Below are 15592 nucleotides of genomic sequence, written 5' to 3' on the forward strand. Positions count from 1 at the left end.
AGCCCTTTAATTTCTTCCTTCCTGAAATAAAGATAAGTCATAGGATTGTATCTTGGCAAATAAAAAAAAATTCTTTTCATGTCTCTAAATCATTAAACAAACAAAAACCCAGGCCATGAAAATAATTTTTCCTTTGTTTCAAACACATTGTTTTGTAATTATAATTCAGTAGTCTTTAAAGTTACCTTGTGCTTGGAGCTTGTAAGTGCTCATTTCCACTTCTTTGTATGAGGTGCATTTCATTTCATATATGAAATGATACAAAAAGACACATTTTGTTTTTATAATTTTTTTCTATCCAGAGCCATCAAGGTTCTTTGAACTTGATTTAGAAGAAGATCCATTGATTCAGTAGGGTTGACAGAGTGCCATATTGAGAGAAGTTGCCATGCCAAAAGACTGGCAAGACCATCATTTTCACTTTAAAGAAATATCTCTCACTGTTGTTTAAGGAAACACAGATATTATTATTATTTCATATTTGCAAGGTAGGATGGGCTATTAAATAATAGAGTATGCTATATGCTGGCCCTACTGAGCTATTATCCAAAACTGAGAAAAATAAAAAATTTAAAACAATAGAGTTTGATTGATTAAATTATTTATGATGCTACGTCAGTTATTCAATAATTATTAAAATGGTGTTCTAGTAGGGTATCATTAAAAAGTATTATATAGTATGCATGGTAGAATTGTTGGCAGTTTTTTTTATGTTCGTCTTTGTCCAATTTTCAACATTTACAGCACCTACTATTTTGCTATGCCAATTACATCATTATGTGCTATGAACACAGCTAAATTAAATATTTTAGATTTCACAAGCCATTATGGTATCTAGTCATAAAACAGCAAGTCTGTATATTTGGTGACTCTCTTGAATACATAGATAGATAGATAGGTAGATAGATAGATAGATTTAGGTTTATTTATTATGTGTACAGTGTTCTGCCTGCATGTATGCCTGCACAGCAGAAGAGGGCACCAGATCTCATTATAGATAGTTGTGAGTCACCATGTGGTTGCTGGGAATTGAGCTCAGGACCTTTGGAAGAGCAGCCAGAGCTCTTAACCTCTGAGACATCGCTACAGCCTAAATAAATATATATTAATAGAAATTTCTTTGGTCCTTTTTCTCTTAGAGATTATAACTATATCTGATAATTGACATACATAGGAAAAACATTTTTTTTTTTCTGTCTTTATTTTTAAAGCATGGGGTTACTGGCTTCAAACTCAAGCAGCAGTCTTCCTAGACTTTCTGGTTAGCTGGGACTATAGTCTTGTGCCACCACACTAGTCTGAGGAGGGTTTTTTTTTTTTTTATAAAGTTTATTTCTAAGAAGTCTCTTGCGGCTGATGTCACTGTTGATGTTGGCTTGGGACTATGCCTACAGAATATAGTAAATCATTTCCAAGCAAATATCCTGTGTGGAAGGATTGCTTCAGGATAAATGTAGTTAGCATAAGGGTTTGTATTCCTTTTTCCCAAATAAGTCTTTGAGGTTTGAGGAGAGCTGGCATTTTATAAAAGAAACAGTTTCTGGCACACATTCCTAGGCAAGCTCCTGAGATTTGGGATGGAGACCACCCCAAGGCTTCGCTTCACTAAGTGGTTTGAACATTTATATTTTCCTAGTTGGATTCCCTTCGTATTGGAAAGTCATCTGCTCCCACACATCTAATTAATCATTTGGTTTTCCTTCATTGAAAGAAACCAAACTCTAGTCTGGGTTTCATTTATTATGCAGTCATTTCTTTAACTTTCTACATCTGATTCAACATCTGATTCCTCCTTACCTAAGGAGGAAAAAGCTCCTGTTTGGCGTGGTACAGGACAAGACATCCCCAGGCAACCAGGCACATGTCTATTATTATACCTGGGTAATGACAGTGTTAGTTAAATTCATGAGTAAACCACTCGATTACAATCACAGGTTTTCTACAAAAAAAAAAAAAAAAAAAAATTATAAGCTACAACCTCGGTGACCAAATTGAACTCCAACTGTGTCTCTCAGCTTTGTATTTTATCTTCTGTAAGTTAGGGAACATTTGAAAACATTTGACCTGATTTTGCAGGTATCCTATAATTTTTTAGTCAACTGTTAGATTTTTCTACTGACCTTCAATTTTTTTTTTTTAAAAAAAAGAAGAGGTGTAGAAGAAGGTACATACGTTCATCTAGAAGTTAGGAGACCTAATTATTTTCTTCAGTTTTTGTTATGATATTAGCCATGGACAAATCACGTTACATTTTTAAAAGAAGTTTTATATCAATATATTTATGATTATGTATATATTATAATGAATATAGTAAATATGTTTATTTATGTTAAATATGCTTTTATGATATACTTTTGCAATTGTCACATATATAAAATTTTTATACATACATTGGTATGTCAGAGACAATTGACCTAAAATATAACAAAAAAGAAAATTGTCTTTCTAAATACTTTTTGGAAAAAAAAAAGAATCCATTCTCCTTGGTCTACCAATCAATCAATCAGTCAATCAATAAATGGATCAAGAAATGAAAACAAAGGCATAAATGTAGAATGGGTTTTCACTGGAAAGAGGTGGGAGGTAACCAAGAATGGAAAGAGAATCAGAGCGAGTAATGGAAGCAGACTCGATCAAACACATCACACATAACAAAGTATGAAAGAGTCAGAATCAACCCCATGATTATGTCTAATTCGTATATGCTAATAATAAAGCTTTTAAAAAGAAAGAACCCTCACTCTTGTAAGCGATATGGTGACATTCCTGGATATAATCTCAATGTGAGTTTCGATTGGGATTTGCTTTAGGGAGTGTCCTTAAGCAACTGAAAAGACTTCTAAGGGAGCAGTGGCAAGTAAGGGCCTTGAAAACTGGGCTAGAGGAGCCCTGCCCTGAATACTTGTTAGAAGTCTGGCTTGGCCTGAGACAAGAAGGAATGATTATCTTTTTCAGACAACTGATAAGAAGTGACTTGGAAAGTGTACACATTAGGTAAAAGGACTTACTCAGTACGTATTGATTTTGGGGTTTTGTTTTGTTTTGTTTGTTTTTCCTGTGCAAATCCCAGCCCTAATGCAGGCTTCTGATTCCCCACCCCAGGGCCTGCCCTATCAGCACACCTACCTTTCAGCTGCCATTGCCCTCAATGTAACTGACGCACTTTTCTGACACTCTATGAGCTGCTGGATGGAGTGGCCATTCAAGTCTGTATAAATCAAACAGTTTGGACAAGGCTGGCAGTATTTATAATGTCAGGATGAGCAGATGTTTCGAATTTGCTCCCATTTCCATCTATATTGTGTTTGAACATGCTCTTGCCTATGTTAATGAAGGAGGCATGTGCCTCTCCACTACTGCTTGAAATCCATTTCTATTCAAATAATTGGACTGAAGATTTTAAATGGCTCTAATTTGCATGGTAGCATTTCAGGGGCTTTTGAGGTAAATTAAAGTAATTTCAGCCCCTGCCTGTATGAGAAGATCTTGCGTGTGTGTGTGTGTGTGTGTGTGTGTGTGTGATTAGAGTTCAATCACCTTGAAGCAACCCTAAGTGAGAAAAGATAATATTTATTCATACAATTTTCAGGTATGATTTGAATGGAAAGGGTCAGCTTGTAGCTCAAGGATTCTTTGAAATGTGTGGGTTAATTCCAGGCCTAGGTTAAGTAATAAGTCTCTTCGCAATACAACTCTATTTTGTTCTATAAATATGCACTTAGCAATCCCCCTGTAACTGAAGGGTGGGAAATGGTCGATTATTATAATGTGTTGTAGAAAATCACGTCAGTGCTAGAGACTCCAGGAGACTGTGTCGGGCTGTGCTAACATGATCTGACCCAGGATATTTTGTTCCTTCAGAGCCTCCACATTTTGTTGTGAAGCCTCGAGACCAGGTTGTTGCCTTGGGACGAACTGTGACATTTCAGTGTGAAGCTACTGGAAATCCTCAGCCAGCTATCTTTTGGAGGAGAGAGGGGAGCCAGGTATAACTATGTTCTAACTTTTCTTTCTAAAAGAAAATACAGGTACTAGATATCCGAGAAGAAAAATCCGAGGATCGTGAAATTGCATAATAATCACATTAGCAGAAAATGAAGAAGTCAAAAACCCCAGAATTCCTTTAGGATTAAGAGGGAAGAGAATGGTGTGCCTGTGTGAGTTCTCAAAGCCATTTTCAGTGCCTTATTTTAGTTCACAGGGTGGTGTGCATAAGCCACTGTTTTGCCAAATAAATATTCCTTTTATTTTGAAACTATATGCGTTAAATAAAAGCCGGCCTATTCTCTCTGCAGACTTCAACTGCCATTTCCATAATGTAGGTAACTAGAATTGCACACTAACATATTTAAGTATATTTGAAATGAAACAGAGAGGATGATTATTCTGTGTGTGTTCTCCAGAAGCTCAGGAACTTGTATATCTTCTGAAGCTCCAAATGATGTAAAATTCTCCCCAGTGTCAATACCATATCCCATAGAGTTCAATACTCTCTAGCCTTTAAAGCTGCTAAGTGCTTAAAATTCCTTCTTGTGTCATCTCAGTGATTTTTTTTCCTTAAATAAGCTGAAATATTTTACTTGTGAAGAATTAATTTCATTCACTTTGTATATGGTCATTCCTTGGCCTGTCTGTCTTATTCTTATTCTTGACTCAGTTTTCAGGATTTCATTGGTTCTGTTTCTAATGGTTTTATAAAGAAAAAGCACATAGCTTAATAACTGAACTCCACAATCTTTTATGGAAGTGCTACCAACTTGGTGTTTATATTCTACTCTGATTGACAAACAGTTTGATTACAGCGTGTAGTAGGTCATCACTTGAATTCTAGTAACTTAATGGGCTCTAACATACTCCCATTTGGTCATGCAAGATTAATGTCACTGAGACAAATTCAAGACAGAAATTAATAGAGCATAAAGAATTGCGATTGGATTATGGGACAGAAATTACAATCCACTAGATGTTCCTTTTAGTAGTGTGATACTTTGGCGAAATCAATTTCCAAAATTTTTATTTACTTTGGTTCAACAGTGCAAACAGTCTGCATTTTAAAAGGTCATTAAAACTTGATCCATACATAGAGTATTAGCTAACCCTTTACAAAATGAGTTTTGCTAAATAGCACAAAAACTTTCAAAACAGAGCAATTTCTTCAGTGAGGAAAAGGTCACTATAGCCTGGTTCTTGAAAAGCAACACCATAGAATACAGACTTCTAAGAATTTGCATCTCTTCATTCAGTTCTGCATGAATTTCAAACACTGCATAACATGCAGTTTTATCTCCTAACAGGAAAGCAGGATATGCCACTGTTAGCTGATTGATAAATGTCCCTGACCATTAGTGATCGACGCCTGGAAGAAATGCATGCTCTGGGGCCAAATTGGCATCCTTGAATGTAGTTTATCACAGTGAATTTAAAATTTCAATTCACTTATATGTTAGAGGTCTTTGATTAATACTATTAGCCATTTATGTGTAATATAAGATTTTTGTTAGTTTCCATAAGTATATTTCAGCCAATTGATATTGAGTTGATTGGCTTTTTATTATTCATTATTGATCTCAAACTGACGACTATAAAAATGCATGTAAACATTGAGAATTTTAACATTTTTAATGTAACGCCATTTAGCTCTGTATTATTAAACTATTTATGTTTAATAATATGTATTTATACATGTGCACATTGATATACATGGGGTTCTTGTAGAAGAATATGTGGTTTATATATATATGTATATATTCATACATATATTTTACAAATGTACATATAACTGTGCCACAATATTGGAACCTAGCTGTTAACCTGTTTCTATTCTTCCCTCCCAAATTCTGGTTTTAGAATCTGCTTTTCTCGTACCAGCCACCACAGTCATCCAGCCGGTTTTCAGTGTCCCAGACTGGGGACCTCACTATTACTAACGTGCAGCGGTCTGACGTTGGTTACTATATCTGTCAGACTTTAAATGTTGCTGGAAGTATCATCACAAAGGCATATTTGGAAGTTACTGATGGTAAAGTAAAACATTTTCTTTCACAATATCCAAATTGTCTTAGGGTCTGAGCGAGCCTGTGGGTCTTCTCATTTCAAGCTTTGCGTTCTTTTCTAGGTTATTTTAGTGCAAACTGAAGAGGGTGTCGGTCCAGTAAATGACTCTATCGTTCTTCTTACTTTAAAACATACTATAGATTTTTATCATTTGGTCAGATTTCTAAAAAACAGCAATTCTCCATGAATAAGTTTATTCTGAAGATCTGAGCATAGGAAAGTTTTCAAGTTTCAGAAACATGGAAAGGAAGACGAAGGCACTATAATCTCTTCCTGTAAATTGCCATCTCTTCTATTTTCTCTACATTAAGAGGAATAAGAATTGATCATGAATTCAAGTCTTGAGAAATAATAACATGATGATACTTTTTCTTCACAGTATTGGTCCATTCTATCTATCAATTCCCTAAACATAGTCAGCTGTTGCTAAATATAAAGACATGGTAATTGAGAAATTTTTCCAACCTACAAAATACAAGTAGTGATCTTTTGGAAAAATGGAAGAAGATATAAATTGCCTGCAAATATATATTTATACATGTGCACATATATATGTACATTTGTGGTATGAGAGTTTTAGCTTGTTAACTATATATCTCATTAAAGAAAAATGTCTATAAATATATGAAATAGATATTTATAGATATATGTGCATGTATTTATCTTACATGCTAACATACCTATACATACATTAAATAAATATATTTTATATATTTAAAAATATATTTACATGTATATAATGTGTACAACATACATAATATATACAGTATCTTTGTGTTCGTGTATGTATGTATGTATAATCAAGAAAACATTACTGAAAAAAAAAAAAAACAAAAAACAAAAAACTCTGAAATTACAGTGTCACCCAGGCATGATGGTGCTGACATTTAATTCCAGCACTCAAGGACGCAGAGGCAGGCAGATCTCTGTGAGTTCAAGACCAGCCTAGTCTACAAAGCAAGTTCAAGACAGCCAAGGCTGCACAGAAGAAACAAAAAAGGGAGGGGGGGAACCCAAATTTTACAATGAAATAGTTGTTGTCCTCGATATTTAATTTATATGAAAAATTAGAATTAGTTTATATTTTTAATTCCAAGCAGTAGATAAAGGGACCTAAAAGGCAAACACTTAATTGTCTTTCAAGGAGAAAGATGTGACCAGAATAAAGGATGAGAGTCAGAGATAAAAGATGCCAGCTATTGCTTCTCTCTAGTTAACTGTGATGTCTGTGTATCTTTTGTGTTCGTGTGTTTGGATGTGTGTGATGCAGGAGAAGGCCATAGGGCAACTTCAGGGTTTGTTATTCAAGGTCCCTCTCCTTGTTACCAAGACAAGGTCTCTCATTGACCAGGAATGGCCAAGTAGACTAGGCTGGCAGGCTAAGGAGCTCTCAAGACCCTACTGTCCCCGCCTCCCCAGGCCCTGGATTAAAATGCACTCAAAGTAGTAGCTCCATCATTATTTCTAGAAAAGACCATGTTTTCCACGTTCAACGACATTACCAGTTTGTTTAAGCTCAAATGAATGTAGATTCCTGGGAAATGCATAATCTCTGTTCTGTTCTACAGCTCTGTGTTTATTCCGATTCATATAGAGTTGCTTGTTGTAGTTTATAAGTCTTAAAGGCTGATATAGTCTCCAGCTTTGAAATTCTTATTTTCATTTTGCTAAACTGGTTAAAAATATACAGATAAGAATACATATCCTATATCAATACAGCTGTCAGCCTTTTATTTTGATTCTTAATAATCTGATATTTTCAACTCAGAGAAATGATGTATATCCCACACACATATCTATCTCAAATTTTTCAGTTTCTCTTTACTATCTCTCACTAATGTCTATTGTTTTCAGAATATACTTTTTAGTTCTACCTAAGATTTTTTGATGTGCCTATATATGAATTTAAAGTTTTCATTATTGAACTGTTTGAGGAAAGTGACTAATTATGCAGTTAGTTTTTGTGTATTAATTTTTCATCAAGCAACCTTGATAAATTCCTTCATTTTTGTAATCATTTTATGTAGATTATTCTGAGATGTTCATGTACAAACTGTAGCAACTGAAAATAAAGTCTTATTTCTTACTCTCTATAGAGATAATATATAAATGATATATATTATATATATATATAGAAAATATATATTATTTATACCCTTTTTCTCTCTTTCACATCCTCATTGTCTGTGGAATGAGTGGAATTGTTCCAACAGTAGATATATCCTTCCTAATTCTAACTTGGAAGGAGCACATTCAGGTTGCCACAGTGTAGTGTTGAGTTGAACTTCTGGAACTAACATTGGGGATATCATTTTTAGCCGAGTACCCTGGGGGGGTCTCCAGAATGGTCAATGCCATTGAATGTGCTATCCATTCACATGCCTGGTCCTCCTCAGGCTCCGTTCTGAATACCGTGCGGCTTGCATGCTTCTCTATGTCATGTTGCTTGTCTGTTCTCCCTTGTTGCGCATTTACGGTAACTTAAATTTCACTTTCTACAAGGAGTTTGCCCTAACCACCAAATATGCGTCCTATGTCCCCCTACCTACCCTCTGCACACAGATTCCTTCCTTCCACGTGTTTCCTCTCTTATCTTGTGTTTCTTGGTTATTCATTACGATCTAACTTCCATGAAATTTGAACCATTTTCTGTTTACTCAAGTCAATATTTGCCTAGTATCCACCCAGATCTAATGTGATAAATGCTAAGTTGATAGTCTTGAGTGCCAGAAAGAAACAAACAAGGAACAGCAAGCTCTTGGTTGGTGAGAATTTAAAACCAGGATTATCTCTCAAAAAATTCAGTACCTTATCCTTTCCTATGGTGCATACTATACATTCCTTGGCTTTAGTATTTTAGGAGGACCTAAAATATGTTTGTGGCACATATTGCATGTTATAGCAATTAGATCATAATTATGGATACCATCTAATAGAAGGTAGAATTTTAAAAATTGTACATGCACTCATAATTGTTTCTTTGTGTGGATATCTATAAAATAAGGGGGAAAAAGTGCTAAACTTTTCACAAGTATCTTTATTCTAAGAATCAAATGCAAAGGTTTGTAGGCCAAGGATATGACTTACTGTATAAACTGTCTGCTGTACAAGTCTCTGGATCTGAGATTGATCCCCAAAATGCACATAAAAATCCAGGCAGGGCCACCGGTCTGTATGCTCAGCACTAGGAAGGCCAATCAATAAGTTCCAGTTTCAGAAGAGACCCTGTCTCAAAAAATGTGGGGCGCAATAGAAGAAGACACCCAAAGTAGAGCCCAGGCCTCCACAAGTAGGTGCAAATGCATACTCAAGCAGAGCAAGCACCTGGAGGCAGTAGCTGATGCAGAGGCCATGGAGGAGTGCTGCTTACTGGCTTGCTTGCTCCGTAAGGTTTGCTCAGCCTCCTTTCCTATAGAAGCCAGGACCACCAGCCCAGGAATGGTACCACCTAAACTGGTCTGGGGCCTTCCCATTCAGTCACTAATAAAGAAAATTCTCTACTGGCTTGCAGGCAGCCCAGTCTTGTGGAGAAATTTTTCTCAATTGAGAGTCCCTCTTCTCAGATGACTCTAGCTTGTATCAAGTTGTCCTAAAAACTAGACAAGCTGGGCATGGTGGGGCACGCCTTTAATCCCAGCACTCAGGAGGCAGAGGCAGGCGGATTGCTGTGAGTTCAAGGCCAGCCTAGTCTACAAAGCAAGTCCAGGACAACCAAGGCTAACACAGAGAGACCCTGTCTCGGAAAAACAAAACAAACAAACAAACAAAAAACTAGGAAACACGGAGGAGGGGGGAGGGAGAGAAGAGAAAAAGGTGGACATAATCATCTTTAAAATGTATATACATGTGTAAAACTCTCAAGAATAAAGAAAAAAGGTCATTTAAAATTGTACATAAAAATAATTCAATATCATAAAATGAAAAAAAAACAAAAAACTATGTAACAACTGATATGGCATTATTCTGAATTGCTTACATTTTTTATGCAATATTACATATCCAACTTTTACTTACACTTTAGAAAAACTTCTACATTTGTGAATCTAGGATTAGTCCTGAGACTAGAATGTTGGCTCAGTGGTTAATAAAAATAAATAAATCTAAAAGTAAAAACTACATTCATCCCCAGAAGCCAATTTATTCTCAACACTAAATATCTTGCTTAACCACACAATTTTTCGTGAGGATTACTGTGGACTTTGTGTGTGTGTGTGTGTGTGTGTGTGTGTGTGTGTGTGTGTGTGTGTGTGTGTCGTTGTTGTTTCAGGGTTTATTTTGCCTGTTGTTTTAGTGCTATATGTTAGGTTAGACTTTTGTTTTATTTTTTATTTGTTTTGTTTTGTTTTTTGGAGTTCTTTACTATTATTTAAACTACTGTGGGCTTGTCCTGCATGGCTAGGGCTATAATCATAGTGAGTGCTGGCAATGTCAATATTTTTATACTACTAAGTCTGTTGACCTGGTGGCTAGTGGAGAGAATATGTTCTCTATATTGTTTGATTTTATCTCTTGACCTTCTGTATTATTCGCAAACACAATGAAGGCAAAGGCAGATTAAAGCCTGAGGCATGCGCGTAGCAGCTGTCTGCGGAATGGTGCCTGTACCTGCGGGTCAGCCTTACTAACATTAACTGAAGAACGTGCACATTTATATCTGCTTACTACTAGATTACAAGAAAAATAAAGGTTATTAAACAACAAAGAATATTTAAAACGTCTTGTATGCATCTCTGATAAACGTGGTATACAGCACAAAGGGACTGTTCTTCAGCTCCCTTTCGATTTAAACAAGTCACTTGGACTTTAAGGCTTCTGTCCCTGATTCCTAAGAGGGGATGATGATACCAAAATATTTACAATACTTATATCCTAAACCTTCAATTTTTAATAAATAGCTTTCTAAAACACTTGAAAATAGATGACAATCGTAATGTTTACGTTGATGTATGCCTGGCCTACAAAGCAAGTCCAAGACAGCCAAGGCTATATAGAGAAACACTGTCTCGAAAAACCAAAAAAAAAAACTACGAAATATGAGCCATCTTAGCACTAAACATAATGGTAATCAATTGGATTGAAGCCCTCTGCTACTAATTGAATTGATGTCTGGAAATATATATTCATTCTGACAATCAGTGGAACACAGGTGGTCTTACAAATCCCCAGTGAATGTAGCAGGGGGGGATATGCAATTCAATTTTAGAAAGCCTCCACAGATAACACCGAGAATTTTTTTTTTTTTTTAATCTAAGTAAAGGAACTGTTGTTGCCTTACTCTCTTCCAACATTCTTGCCAAGTTTAAAAATCCAGCCTTCTAATTTCCCCATTCTCCTGGCAAATTTCACACCAGTAACAGTGGCGTGCAAGGAAGTTGGAAGAACGGATTGGAAATGCATAGTTGCTGATTTCACTTCATTGCTTTTTTATGGGAATGCATAAAAGTAATAATTATTGCATGATAAATGAGGAACAAATTGGAGTGTGACTCCAGCTTGTGAAAAATCTTTGGTGCATAAAACTTTGAACATGACACATCCAGATTCGCAAATTATTGCATCCAAAATTGAGTTACTCTGGCAGCCACAGTCCTTTAATCAGACAACTTGTTAGAATTCTCTCTCATATATTTGCATCTTTTTTTTCTTTTTTATACTTTGAGATCCAGAGTTTTAAAGCTTAATGATTGAAGACAATTAACTAATGTTAAACAATTTATTTATGTTATAGAAATCTATGGAGTTTAGTAAACTGTCTCAGGACATGGGAGCATTTTTCTAATTTTGGTCTTGTTCTACCTGGGTTAGAGTCTCACTAAAATAGTGACTTAAGACATAACAGTTTTCAGGTGTTTTATATTTTACAATAATTGTATTTAATTAAAATACAAATTTCTTTCTTTGGTCCATTTTCAAAGTAGATTTAAGTTAGTATTAAAAACAGTCTTGCTAGTCAGGTGCCGTGATCCACACTTGTAATCCCAGCACTTTGGGAGGCAGAGACAGGAGGATCTTTGGGAGTTCGAGGTCAGCATGCTCTACAAAGGGATTTCAGGACAGCCAAGGCTACACAGAAGATACTCTGTCTCAAAAATAAAAATAAAAATAAAATAGATTGATAGATGATATATTGATAGGTGATAGATGGATAGATAGATAGATAGATAGATAGATAGATAGATAGATAGATAGATGACAGATAGATAAAAATTAAAAATAAGAAGTTTCTGGGGTTTTGTGAGGTGTCCCTGTGTGCATGTCTCTCTCTGTGTGCATTTGCTCCTCGTGCTTTTTCTTGTTCTCTGATATTTTGTTTTGTTCTTCTCTGCTCTGTCTTTTTATTTGCCTGTTTGTCTCATAAAGCAAAAAAGAAAGAAGGCATGGAGTTGTATGTATGGGGAGGTCGGATGGATATGAAAGGACATGAAGAAGGGTAAATTGTAAGCTAAATCTATTGTATGGGAAATAGTCTATTTTCAATTAAAGGTAAACAAATGGTATTGAGAGAATGTATTTGCCATTTGTGTTCATTCTAATATGGAGTAGTGGAGATTGCCATGTTTGGATGTCATCCTCAGTTATCTTTTTGGATTAGCCTACCAGCAATACTGTTGGGCAACTTCCCAATGACTCTGAACCCATTATAGTATGGTGATGTTGGGTTTTTTTTTTTTTAACCCTTGTATATATTTCAATGGAAAAATTATTTCAAAGTCCTGGAGACATTGCTCAATGGATAAAGTACTTGCCTTACCAATGTGGGGAATAGAGTTTGTATCCCTAGAACCAACATAAAAGTTGACTGCGTGAGGTGGTGAGGCTGTAATTCAAGCTTCGGGGGGATGGGAGGGGATTCCCAGAACAAGCCAGCAGTCTGGACTGGCCAAACCGAAAATCTGTGGATAAGGAAGGGGTGCTTCATAAATAAAGCAGAGAGCAGTGCACCGTGGACCAACCTCTGGGCTCTGCTCTCACATGTGTAGACATGCATATACTCACAGCCACATCTGTGAATGTGTCCTCACATGACACATGCAGACATGCAGGCACACACGAGGGAGGGGGGAAGGGAGGGAGAGGGAGGAGGGTGGGAGGGAAGAAAAGAGGGAGGGAGAGATGAGAGAGAGAGAGAGAGAGAGAGAGAGAGAGAGCATCCTGAGATGAAAAGACAAGTTCAATTCTATTGATATATAAATGAAAGTCCACAGCATCTTTTATTTTTATTTTCTCATTAGTTTATTTATTCACTTAGCATCCCAATTGCTATTCTCTCCCTCCTCTCCTCCTGGTCCCACCCTCCCACACTCTTCCACCTTCTCCCCTCTGAGGAGAAGGGGAGCCCTCCCAAACCTGGCCTGGCACATCAAGTTTCATCAAGATGAAGTGCACCCTCTTCCATTGAGGCCAGACAAGGCAGCCCAGCTAAGGGACAGTGATCCAAAAGCAGACAACAGAGTCCATGTCAGTGACAGCCCCAATTGCTAGGGGACCCCCATGAAGACCAAGCTGCCCATCAGCTACATATGCCACAGCACCTTTTTAAATTCAAAATAGTCAAACACCCTAACATGCCAGCTTCATTTTGTAGTGATGACGCTTGTTATTGGAGACAGAATAATTACAAAATCAAGTTGGCCTCGGTTCAGTCATTAAAATTTGTCTCATATATTTCTATGGGATAAATGTGTTAAATGTTTCTGTTTCTTGTGCTTTTTCGTGTTTTACAGTATGCTGGTCTCACCACTCTATGCCTTCTTCTCCAGCCAGGGCCCTTATTCAATTTCTGAACACTTAGATCCGTCCCTAGATAATTCAGCATGCTCAGACCTAGTTGGTCATTTGAAAGGCGTACACTGTATCTCATTTTAATATTCCTAATCACTGCATCATGTAAATGCATTCTGAATAATGCATGTCTCCACTTTAATTACTTGTTTAATTATCTTTAGTTTTCTTCTTCTTCTTCTTCTTTTTTCAAAGCCTACAGCAATGGCTGTTGCTCGGATGATTAGAAAATTGCTTCCAGTTGCAGAAATCTATTTCCTGTTGTTTCTTTTGGCAGTGATTGCAGACCGGCCTCCTCCAGTCATTCGACAAGGTCCTGTGAATCAGACTGTCGCAGTGGATGGTACTTTAGTCCTCAGCTGTGTGGCCACAGGCAGTCCAGTGCCCACAATTCTGTGGAGGAAAGATGGAGCCCTTGTTTCAACCCAAGATTCTCGGATCAAACAGCTGGAGAGTGGTGTGCTGCAGATCCGATACGCTAAGGTAACTTGCAAAGGCATCGTGGACTTCCAGCTTGGTTCTTTATTTTTGTCGGCAGAAACCATCACCTAGTTGAAATACTAAATCAAATACTAATACATTTTTAATGTGCTACATCATTTGTTCAGACATGCCACTGTGTCTGCTTGAGGTGATTTGAGTCATAACTTAGCTTATGGCAAGTAATTTAAGGTCCTGTGGAGGTGGAAAAAAATGCTTTGAAAGACACATTAAGGGAAGTGGTTGGGGACCTGAGAGAGAGGGTATGCCTTCCGTGTGTGTGATTTTTGTAAGTAACCAGAAAGGTAAATTTTCTAGTACTGTTTTATGCATGGTGAACTTGAGCAGTGTTTCTGTTGTGACTATTTGGCTCAGTATTTTGCAATTACAGAGTATCATACACACAAATAACACTTATAAAAAGCCAGGCACTGGCTCAGTGTACATTTCAAATCACAATGCTAACTGATAAAAAGCCAACAGATCAGTGAAAACAAATATAGGAATTTACTATCCCCAGGCCATTACATCTCCTATCTGTCCTTTCAGAACTGTTTTATACTGTTTTGAGTTTGGACTTTCTTTTGTGGTCTAGATCAGACAATCTTTTGAGGCATATGAAACGATAGTATTGGGGCTGCAATCAGCGGTCATTTCAATTGCCTGGCTCTGTGTCGTGGGTGGCTTCTTGCGTTTTGGATCAACATCACAGTCGGTTCGGTGTGCCACAAAAGTTACTATGTCATACTGCTTTGTGGCAACTGTTGCGGCACTGCTCTTGCCATAGCTGGAGCCAGATGACAATGTTATTTGAAGATAAGAGTTGTTAAGTGAATCGGAGGTATATGGCTTTACCATGCTGCTCCGAGTTTTAGGTTGAGCCCGGGCTCACTTTTTGGCATTCAGTTTTCCGAAGGGAGAGTGTTTGATCCATCAAGGGTTTTGTTTTCACTTCTGAGGCTGACTAAAGTTTTATAATAAGGGGGTGGAGTGAATAATTTAAGAAGATACCATATAATTTGTTTTTTCCCCTAATCTTCAATGCTAAACCTAGTCTGTTAAAGTAATTGAGTATATATTTTTTTCCGTTGCACAGTTAGGATAAACCATATAAAGGCTCCTTATTTCTGTATTCATGCAATATTCTTCTTCACATTTTAAGAAAAAAATAGTCAATTAAAAGACATTTCTGGCAAGCAATTTTTAATGTAGCTATCCATATTCATGTACCATGTATAAACCTGTAATTTTTTCCAGCCCAGCAAGTACTTGATTG

The 15592-nt window shown here is 36.7% G+C and overlaps 1 protein-coding gene across 1 annotated transcript in view; it reads left to right on the plus strand.

The window, feature by feature from the left end:
- Robo1 (roundabout guidance receptor 1) overlaps positions 1–15592 on the plus strand; it is a 719482-nt gene that overhangs the window by 626947 nt on the left and 76943 nt on the right. The window contains exons 8-10 of the mRNA XM_051150136.1: positions 3862–3986; positions 5848–6019; positions 14114–14319. Of these exons, the coding sequence (XP_051006093.1) occupies positions 3862–3986; positions 5848–6019; positions 14114–14319 (503 nt within the window). The remainder of the gene's footprint in view (positions 1–3861; positions 3987–5847; positions 6020–14113; positions 14320–15592) is intronic.

Source organism: Acomys russatus, chromosome 8 (genome assembly GCF_903995435.1).
Source record: "Acomys russatus chromosome 8, mAcoRus1.1, whole genome shotgun sequence".
In the NCBI taxonomy this organism is placed as follows: Eukaryota; Metazoa; Chordata; class Mammalia; order Rodentia; family Muridae; genus Acomys; species Acomys russatus.